General features: G+C 38.0%; 1 protein-coding gene across 3 annotated transcripts in view; it reads right to left on the reverse strand.

Annotated features, from left to right (window-relative positions):
* Nucleotides 1-11,169, reverse strand: part of Lman1 (lectin, mannose-binding, 1) — a 21,184-nt gene that overhangs the window by 1,746 nt on the left and 8,269 nt on the right. Inside the window, exons 7-13 of one of the 3 annotated variants that reach the window (XM_013019003.1) lie at nt 9,722-9,780; nt 8,943-9,075; nt 7,269-7,462; nt 7,076-7,146; nt 3,348-3,498; nt 1,444-1,565; nt 1,087-1,149 (exon numbers count right to left, since the gene is read on the reverse strand). In XM_013019003.1, coding sequence (XP_012874457.1) covers nt 1,113-1,149; nt 1,444-1,565; nt 3,348-3,498; nt 7,076-7,146; nt 7,269-7,462; nt 8,943-9,075; nt 9,722-9,780 — 767 coding nt within the window. In that variant the 3' untranslated portion in view covers nt 1,087-1,112. Of the gene's footprint in view, nt 1-947; nt 1,150-1,443; nt 1,566-3,347; nt 3,499-7,075; nt 7,147-7,268; nt 7,463-8,942; nt 9,076-9,721; nt 9,781-11,169 lie in introns of those variants that run through there. The other 2 variants (XM_013019004.1, XM_013019002.1) reach the window with 2 other exon arrangements.

Consider the following 11,169-nt stretch of genomic DNA (forward strand, 5'->3'; position numbering starts at 1 on the left):
AAAAAAAAAAAAAAAAAAAGTCACTTACAGATGGTTTCTCTAATTCTGAGAACTATGTACAAAGATTATAAAATCTTCCAGTCTCACATTTCATGGCTTAATTTGCCAACAAAAGGAAGAAATCCCAAGAATTGCCTTGATTTTTCCAATAGTGCCTTCAAAAATCTTAATATTGATCCTACAACAGCCTCCTTGATTCAAGAGTCTCCAAGAAGTCACAAACTCTGGTTATGTGGCTGTAACCAGAATATAGTGGTAGGTTTTGTGAATTTAAATATCCTCAGAATATGCAATGAGAGGCAAATTATATGCCAGATAAAATGGATGAAAAAAATTCTTTGAAAAATATAAAAATGATTCTTATAATAGTGAACTGACCCCACTGGAATGAAAATATTCAAGAACATGGGCCACCACAAAATAAATGTATTTCCAGGTAAAATATCCATGAAAAATCATTATCACAGGAATGTTTCCACCTAAATGACATTTTTAGGAAAAAGTAGCTCTTAACTTTCCCTCCCAATTTAAAAGTGAAACACAGCAGAGGGAGAAGGCATTTCATTGAATAGGTTCTGAGCTTACTGTCAACATTCTAAAGCTCTCAGATAAAACAGTTTTCGATTCAGGAGTGAGTGGTGTTAAGGACTGAGGATGGGAAGTTAGATGAGGAAACTCTGACCTTTAAAAAGGACTTTGGTTACAAAATACATGATGAGGGCCATTTTAATTACACCTTTTATTTTGGGGCGTAGGAGGCAAGCGCATTTGTGTGAAATAAGGAAAACCACTACTGGAAACAGACTGGAACACTCTTAATAAAGGGACCGCCTCCATTTTCTATTATTGACCCTTTTACTTTCTAGTATTCTGATCAGTGACAGCATTCTACTGATCAGAAATTCACTGAAATTTAAACAGATTTAGGAACTATGAACACATTTATATGTGGTTGTCTTTAAGGTTTATTCTCACTGAAAACCAATGTTTAAACACTTCTTTCATACAAAATTTAATAATTTAGCCTATGAAGTAATTTAAATACTTATGTTCCCTCAAAAAGACAACATTTTTGCGCATACATACAGGATGTACACATACAAAAAGGATGGTCAAAAGAATTTTTTGGCAGCTGCTTCTTGCTGAGTCCTATAAACAAAGGAAAGGAAAATTAAAAGAAGTTTCACATACTTGACTTCAAAAAGAAACAGAACTGACTTCATATTAAAATACGAATGCTTTTGAAAGCATAAAATACATTAAGAAAAGCATATATTCTATACATGGACTTCCAGTGTGAACTGAAATAAACTAGAAAAAATATATACTTGTATACAATTAGTTACACATTTGCTGAAAGTTGTTTTTATGGGCATATTTAATTCCACCAAATATTTCAACTGAAAGAGAGGAAAGACAAGGTTGCATTTTATTAATACTTACCTGTACATGATATAACCAATGAACAACACCGTTTGTACCACTACAAATATGACAAAGTGGACAGTAGATAAACATGACGGGAACGGCGGGAGTTCTGGGCATTTCGGTTTTTCATTGGATGGCTATAAGACAAAGAACTTGGATTATAACTACACTAATAGTTTTTAAAGACATAAATGCAACTGTTACAAAACTCATCCTTTACTATATAAACAACTATCTTCATTTATTCACTTTCCAACTTTCTATCCCTTTAAATTTTATTTATGTCTTCTAGTCTGGACAATAAACTGCAAGGCTACCCCACTAAGGAACTACTTGACAATATGATGGCTCTTACTCAGACCCACAGCATTCACCCCCCCCCCCGACTGTAACTCTAAAATAGGTGTTTTATTCCCTATTTCCCTATCTATGTAGGTATTTCTTTCATTTTAAGGAGAAAATTAAATATCAGGGACAAAGATTTCACCTAGGTCTATCCACACATAATGGCTTCTAAGACGAGTTGTTTTCCATATGATTACCTCATATCAGGCAAAGGTTTATAGGACACATGTGCTATCTGTGGCATCAACTATCACATCAAAGGGGAGGAGGAAAAGGAAGAGGAGGAAGAAATAATTTCAAATAGGACTAGGACACAAATGCTTTGGATGAGAAGTCATGCTCGGTAACAAACTTATGAAGCTAAATTTACAAACATAATTTATGTATTTGTGGTCTATACATAAAAAGGCCATGTCATAAGTCCTTGAGTTCAAAACCCACTACTGAAAAAAATTTAAAAAGTCAGCTTTCAAAGGCAGGTGCTGGTGGCTCATGCCTGTAATCCTAGCTACTCAGGAGGCTGAGATCTGAGGATCAAGGTTTAAAGCTAGCCTAGGCAGAAAAGTCCCTGTGAAACTCTTAGTTCCAATTAACCACTCAAAAACTAGAAGTGGTGCTGTGGCTCTCAAGTGGTAGAGACCTAGTCTTGGGCACAAAGAGGCTCAGCGAGCACTAAGGGCCTGAATTCAAGCCTCACAATCAACAGAAGTCAGCATCTAAAAATATAAAGGCAACAAGATTAGAAGCTGAACTGAGGACTTACGTTTCCTCTCTTTACCATTTACTAGCTAGTAAACTTGAGAAAACTCAGTTTAATATTAATAACATATTAATCTAACATTTCTTAAAGTACCTCAAATTAAAGAAAAGGTTTTTACAAAGATAAAACTAGCCAGGCATGGTGGTACATGTCTGTAATCCCAGTTACTTGGGAGGTAGGAGGATTGAGAGTTCAAGACCAGCCTGGAAAAAAGTAGTAAGACTTTGCCATAAAAACAAAATAAGAACAAAAAAGTTTAGGAGCACAGCTCAAGTACTAAGGAGGCCCAATAAATAGGTAAATAAGTCAATAAATAAGGAAATTAATTAAGAAGTAAAAAAGATAAAGCCTCATATAAAATGTAAGTAGCCAGGTCTGCTTCTAATAAGTTTCACTAGGAACTATGGACCAGTCGTATTGTCACCTAAGTCTTATACAAGGCAACTGCAGAGCTAGGAAAGAATCCAGTCCAATCCCACAAATAACCTGTCAGATCAGAATCTTCGGGGAAAGACACGTCAAAGACATAATAAAAACCCATGGATCAGAGACAACACTAAAATGGGAATCAGAAAATATTTCCATTGGATGGTACTGTAAATCCCACACAACAACTCCCATGCTATCATTCTGCCCCGCAGGGGTTAATGGCTAGAGGAACTAAGCTCCACCTTATGCAACCAGGAAACCAAAATCAAGGGAATTTGGGAAATAGAGAGCAATTCTAACTTAAACCATCATCAGCATCCTCAAGCATTAAGTATTTCAGTCAAGTGAGGCAGTGGTAACTACAGAAGGAGAGGGAGCAGGTTACCAGACTCCGCTGTGCCAAGCTGTCTATGTCTCTCTTCACCACATGCAGGTGCTCCTTGATGTCCATGAAGTGCTGCGTGGACTCATAGACGCCGGCAGCGCCTGGGTGCTGTATGCCACTCACCAGCCTCACCGTTTCACTCATGGAGTTCCTGAGACAGAAAACCCTTTACCCAGTGAAGTCACTAGAAGGACATTTTTTTTCAGTCATAGGTTAAATAGTTCTATACCTTTTAAAGTTTTGTTGAAAACAACAAAAGAACCCAACCAACCAACTAATGAAAACAGAAGCCAGGCATGGTGACACATGCCTATAATCTCTGCACTGAGTAGGCAGAGGTCAGATGATGGAGAGTTTGAGGCCAGTCTGGGCTAACAGCCCAGTTTTTGTTAAAAAAAAAAAAGCAAAAAATAAGCCAAGCCATGATTGAGTGGTTGCCTATGGTTTTTGGTAGGTGCCACTGTCCACCATTGTAAAAGAACAGCACAGCACATACAGTAGCCCAGGAAAAGAGCAAAATTCAGAACTAGAAGAAATGATTCTAATGAATGCCTATTGCTTTCAAATCATGGTAAAAAATTGTCCGCTGAACTCCCTTGGGGACCCTGTGTCTGCTAGTGACTGGAGAAGACAGTGACCAGTGGGCTCCTGCTCTTCCTGGACTCTACCTTGTATCCATCCCAGTTTTTTTTGTTCACTTGACTTTGTGTGACTTTGTTGCAACGAGTGAAGCAGCTTTTCTGAGTTCTGTGAATACTTTCTGTGAATCTCCAAACACAAAAGTTCATTGCGCCTATTTCTCTCTGCACTTCTATCAAATGACACCAGCGTATAAACCTAGTGCTTTGCTGGGCGCCGGTGGTTCATACCTGAAATCCCAGCTACTCAGAAGGCTGAGATCTGAGGATCACAGTTCAAAGCCAGCCCAGGCAGATAAATCCATGAGACTCTTATCTCCAATAAACCACCAGAAAACTGGAGGTGGTATTGTGGCTCAAGAGGCAGAGAGCTAGCCTTGAGCTGAAGAGCTGAGCGACAGCACCCAGGCCCAAAGTTCAAGCTCCACAACTGCCAAAAAACCCCCAAAACCTAGTGCTTCAACCAGAAGCCGACCAAAGAAGCATCTGTCTGGCCCAAATATGAAGAAAACACAGTTTGTTAAGCTGAAGGATCGTATGGCAGTCTCTACTGTAATGGTCTTATTAAAAGGTAATTCTGAAAATACACAACATCCTTGCAAGCTATGATTCCACAGTTAGATCATACTGAATGTTAAGTATAAATTTTTAAAAATTATATAGGATGTTAGAAGCAACAGACACTTGAAAAGTAGGTATGAAATATCACAAGTGCTTTCTGAATCAATGTTATACAAAATTAAGTTTTAATAGCATGTGTGCTCAAGAAAATCTGCAGGACTCTCAGCTTTTGAATTAAAACATCAGTTAAGAATTACATTTCCCCATGACTAAAATGCTTCCTCCAAATATAACTTTCCAACACGAATACATGTAAAAAATGCAGTCATATTTAATATTCTGAGAATATTGCTTTTCAGAAGAGAACACTGCTTAAGTAAAAATGTACTTTAAATGTACACAGATTCAAAGTTCTCCTACTCGATCATTAATTTACCTGTGATGGGCATGTTGTAAGTTGGACAGCAATTTTTAGGGAAATAATATGTGTGAGAAAAATATAATTCCTGCCTTGCTGAGACTAACAGTCTACAAGTACTAGAGCCCTACAAAGAAAAATGTATTTAAACTGATCTGGTGCCTAGGGCTGAGTGTTATGGGATGGGGAAAGGTCTAGTGGGAAGAAGGGTGGGAGAAGGTAAAAGGGAATAGGCCAAATGAAAGAAGTCTAGATAGAATCTAGGGAAAAGCACCTTCTAAGGGATGATAGAAGGTAGAACAAAAGTGAAGAAAACTAATGGAAGCAGAGAAGTCAGAGAACACCAGAAAAAGTATGTTAGAAGTCTTAGAAAGTTTCAAGATGGAGAATTGGGTCCAAGCATCAAATACTTCAGTGAGAAGGTCGAACTACATTTAAAGATTGTTTTCAACCACCCCCCCCCGAAAAAAACAACTAAGATTTCCTAATATAAAAATCCATAAAAAGCACAAGCCACCCTGGCAAGTTGTAAAGGCAACTGTTTCCTGTCCCTTTAGGTTTCTTCTGAAGCTAAAATCTGAAGAAAAAGTTCTAGAGCACTAGCCCAGAAATTTGAGTGTAGTTGCATTAACTTACATGGATGACATTTGTTCTTACTGGTTAAGTGGGAGTTTGAAAGGCAGGTCTGTACCAAATGCTTCCATGGGCAGTAGAGTTGGGGGACTGGGAATTCCTAAGCACAGCTTGGATTCTAAGAGCATCTGGAACACAGCACCCTTTACAGAAGAAAGAAGACCGAAAATAGGTGGGAAAGGGTAAGAACCAAGGGGAGCTGGGAACAGGTGGCAAAGATGGGTGTAGATGCGTGCATGCACACACGCGCCTGTCTTGTCTGTCTCTACACTGGTGGGGGTGGGGGGGGGAATGAAGAAGCGCCAGTATCAGCACTTTAATCTACTGCATTGTATCAATGTTAATTTCCTGGTTCAGACAACTCTATTGTGGTTAGGTGAGAGTTCAACACTATGGTAAGCAGGTCAAAGACATTTGAAATCTTTCTCTTTTTTTCATTTTCTAAAGTCAAAAATTAGATCACAATTAAAAAGTTCTGAAAAATGACATGTTACAAGATTCAGTCTATATTCATAAAAGAATACTATTCATTTAACTTTAACTACTTGAATAGTTCAACTATTCATTTGTTCACATTTTAAGAGATTTTTTTATGATAAAGATGTCAGTGCTCTAAAAACTCAGCTTATGGAAATGTGACATTTTGACCTGTTTTCTCTGCTCTAGGCATAAGCAAACCGTTCTTACTACAAGTCTATCATCTAACATCCAAAGACACCTGTCATCTCTGTTTCAACTATTGTCCAGTTTCTCTTTGGGTACGAAATGGGAATAAAAGAGGTTGTCACATAGCTTCTAAGTAGCTTCATAGCATCAAAAAGTAAAATAAGTTCCTTTAGGTGGGCACAGTAGGTCACACCCGCAATCCCAGTTATCTGGACAGAGACAGGGGCAACATAGGTCTGAGGTTAGCCCAAACAAAAAGTAATTAAGGGCTGGGGATGGAGTGGTAGAGTGATTGCCTAGCAAGTACAATGCCCTAAGTTCAAGTTCTGAATTCAATTCCTAGTATCACACACACACACACACACACACACACACACACACACACACACACACACACACACACACACACACACACACACACACACAGAGTTCCTGCACTGTCTGCTTATATTGGAGCTCTATAATGCTGAATATACTTATTCTCCTAGTATTTCTCAGACATTTGTTACATAGAAATCCATATTCTTTTTGAGTTCTCTAAATATAAGCACACGCCAGCCTCTATCAAGTACCTATGTCAAACTTTTTTGTTTTTGAAGATGCTCAATTTTTGCTTTTTCAGCCTAAAAGTAAATATTAAAATATAGATGCTTACATGGAGTTTTTAAATATTAAAATGTATTAGTACCCCTGTTTTTACAAAATGAACTCAGAATGTGATTCTTACCTTCACGGAGGAAGATTATAACACATACACCTTTCTTTAGATAAGGGTATCACGTAACAGTGAGATGCTACATTTATATACTTACTTCATTTCATTTACTTGTCTCATAATCTCCTGCTGAGTTTTCACAACAGTATCCAGTTCTTGCTGACTAATCTGGAGGAAAAAAGACAACAGCTCAACACTCCACGACCTACCAGAGCTCTGCGCACAGTAGCCTTTTTTTCTCCTTCCCTTCAGACAAAGGGGAAGGCCTATCTGTGGATTTGAATGCGTACCTGCCCATGCTGCCCTGGGACCCCTGCTCCTCTTTTAGAAATCTCCTCTGTCAGCGACGAGACATATCTTCTCTGCTCATCTAGAATCATATCCAACTGCCGATTCAGCTGCTTGATTTCAAGATGAATACGGTTCTGGCCTTCAAAGATTTGTCTTAGCTCACGATCTCCTACACTCTCAAATATGTCATCTGCTGAAAAGTGATTACAAATTAAAATTAATAGACCATATAGATGGTTCTGAAGTACTGCAATTGGCACAAGTGCCAACAAATGCGAAAACTAGAATATCACCAACTTTGTGGTACGATATCCCAAATGTGGTATGATAACCCAAATACTAAATATACATAACAGTAAATTTAACTAGGTTACTATTTGTTTTTTAGTATCTAATGACTTAACATATAAATTAGGGCTGAACTTTTCTATTTAAGTAATTTTCTCTTTCATTTACATAGTGTGATTTTATTAGGGAGAACCAGTGTATTATATTAGAAATAAAACAGTGATGGGTCTGGGGGGAGGGTGTTTATATCTGAAGATGGATGGGGACTTTCTAGGGTGACAAAAACATTCTGTACTCTGATCTGGGTGATGGTTATGTTTGGTGCATACATTTGCCAAAACACACCAAACTGAGTGTGTAGATTATATGCTTTATATATGTATAGAAGGCACATGCACATATACCTATATATAAATATATATCTTCACATACTACAATCAGCTTCAGGATATAATCATAAGTGATTATGCTATGTTTAAAGCAAATTAAAGAAATTCACATTTCATTTTTACTTCCATTAGGCCTAACTCTTTATTATTGCAAATTTAAACACTCCAAAGGCCTTATTAAATAAATAGTCCCGATAATTTATACTGATAGGGAGTAATAAGCCCAGCAGATAATGTAAAGTCACACTATTTTCCTTAACATGCAGCTTTGACATAAAACTTAATTTCATTGGATTAGACTAGCATTCTAAATTATACTCATTAAAGGATTCTTAGTAGTAAGAAAAGTAGATATCACCTACTCTTTCTTGCAACAGTTTTGATAGATTTCAAGTATTATCACTATGGTAATGATGAAAAGGAGACATAATCCTTAGTAATTTCACTTAGCAATTACTGAGCCTCAGCTATTAATACTGCACTGCTATGGTTTTTGTTTGAGGTTCTGAAAGCACAATACTGAACACAGAAACAAAACGCCTATGCTCACAAAATTCTCATTCTTTTTTATTTTATTGTAAAGATGGTATACAGAGGTTACAGGTACATGAGTAAGGCAATGAGTATTTCTTATTGAGCATTGCTACCCCTTCCCTTGTGTTCTCCCACAATTCCCACCCTTGTCTTCTGGCAGTAATAGGACCTGAACTCAGGGCCTTGAGCTTGTTAGGCAGGCATCTGAACCACACCCAGGACTCTTAAGAGCTTCCACTCCAGCTCACTGTTCATCTCTACACACACAGTACTTTTAACTCACATGTCATTAAAGCCACACTCGCTTTTACCAATAGACTCAAGATTTGCTCACCACCTTTTCAGAAATTCATGGAATGTATAAGTGCAGAGAGCAGGGCGAATCAGGCAATACAGACACAAACATGCAATATGCAGCTAGGGCTACAGCGATGCGCCAACAAGAGCTTTGCCATGACTCACCCGGCTGCCCTTGCAGGTCGGGGTGGCCCTTCTGGAACTCCTCTTTTTTTTTGTCCAATTCTTGTTGAAAGTGTTCAAACTCCTCCTGATACTTTTCCTTTTCTTTTTCCGAAATCTCTTTATCTGGTGTAGGCTGTTTTTGAAGTTTAAGAAAAATATAAACAAAACAAAAAACAAACAGAAAAGGGAATCTATGAGACATCTTAATACCTTTTCTCATGCTAACTACTCCACTACTGGTTGGAAACTTACTCCTTATTGATATCAGAGCCAATTTTACTTTTTTTTCTTCACATTAGTACTAAGACTTGAACTCAGGGCCTGGGTGCTGCCCTTTAGTTTCTTCAATCAAGACTGGTATCTTACCACTTGAGCAACAGCTCCACTTACAGCTTTTTGCTGGTTAATTGGAGATAAGAGTCTTATGAACTTCTGGCTTTGAACCTTGATCCTCGAATCTCAGCCTTCTGAGTAGTTAAGATTGAGGGTGTGATCACTGGTACCTGGCCCAATTTACTTTTGCTACCAAGAATAGCACTGATAGAAAATGCACTTGCACTTTCTGTAAGTGCACTAACTTCCTACACCATCACAAAGCGGTCAGGACAAGTATCAATTAACCAATGAAGAAATAGTGCACCACAGAGCTTCGTAGGAGATCATGGGCAATGAAGAGTAGAAACAAGACACAAACCTAGGAGAGTCTTCCCAGTTAGACATGAGGCAACACTGTTGGAAAGCTGAAAATAAACTGTTGGAAAAACATTGTCTTCACTTACCGGCTCTTTTCCAGGCTCAGTTAGTTGGAAAGTCAGAAAAGAGAGAACATCATGGTCATCTATGAATTAAAAAAGAAGTCTCAAAAAATTCTATTATGGATTTTTACAGTTGTCAATTTACCATATAGTATTTGTTGCTTCAAAAAACTATCAGCTCTAATTTGGCAAAAGTAATAGTGCTCTGTGAGCTTAAGAGACAAAAATTCATTACATTAGAAACCAAAGTCTTCACATTAGAAACAATGTACATTGTCACAGAAGCATGGTATTATCAATCTGACTTACAAAATTGTCAACTAACCCCTTTGTACAACTATTTAATAATTCTAAAATTATGGTAAAATGGCACAGAAAAGAAAAAGAAATGGTGTACATTCACTTTCTCTGTATCTTATTAAACGTCTGTTATAAGTGTTTAACATATAACATGTTCAATAATGTCAGATAAGGAATGGTAAGGGATGAACAAACAGAGTCAAAACAAGCGTAAACTACTAATTCTGGAACCACAACCCTCCCATATTTCCCCCCAAATCTTCTTGGCTGATAATACCCAATCAAATAAGATGAAATCTTGCTCACATATTTTTGGTACTATCTGACTCAAAGGACATACAATTTTTTGCCTTTCATATTTGCAGATTTGGATTTTATCTAAAAATTATAGAAAACCAAGTTTATTTTAAGCTGTTTCCGCAGCCTGAACCTCATAACACTAAACACCAGTTCTGGCTAGTCATATGCACAAAGCAATTTATTTCAAGTGTGCAGTAATCTTTTTTTCTGCCACTCCTATGGAGATCTAGAGATGTAGGCAGATTATACGAAAACATACACTACTGTTACAGACTGTGTAACTTGAACCAGACCACAACTTCCTGAGAATAACCATTACTGTGAGCTTCAGAAAGTCCTATCTATAATGTGGCAAGCTCATTTAAAAATTGAAATGATATGGAAGTGGTGTTGTGGCTCAAGTGGTAGAGAACTAGCCTTGAGCTGAAGAGCTGAGGGACAGTGCTCAGGCCCAGAGTTTTCAAGCCCCATGACAGACAGGAAAAAAAAAAGCAGAACAAAGGGTGGGGGGTGGGGGGGGAAAGAAAAATCAAAACCATATGATTTTTCACTGGGCACTGGTGGCTCATGCCTGTAATCGTAGCTACTTAGGAGGCTGAGATCTTAGGATCACAGTTTAAAACCAGCCCAGGCAGGAAAGTCCGTGAGACTCTTATCTCCAATTAGGCAGTAGAAGACAAGTGGAACTGTGGCTCAAAGTACACTCCCCCACCCCCCACCATGATTTCTCTTCATTCTCTTCCCGGATTATATAATTTGTACTTCTGAATATTATTTAAAACGACATTGCAGGCTGGGAAGGTGGCTCAGTGGTAGAGCGCTTGCCTTGCATGCCTGAGGCCCTGGGTTCGATTCCTCAGCACCACATAAGC

Source organism: Dipodomys ordii, unplaced genomic scaffold, assembly GCF_000151885.1.
Source record: "Dipodomys ordii isolate 6190 unplaced genomic scaffold, Dord_2.0 Scaffold43, whole genome shotgun sequence".
NCBI classification, from domain to species: domain Eukaryota; kingdom Metazoa; phylum Chordata; class Mammalia; order Rodentia; family Heteromyidae; genus Dipodomys; species Dipodomys ordii.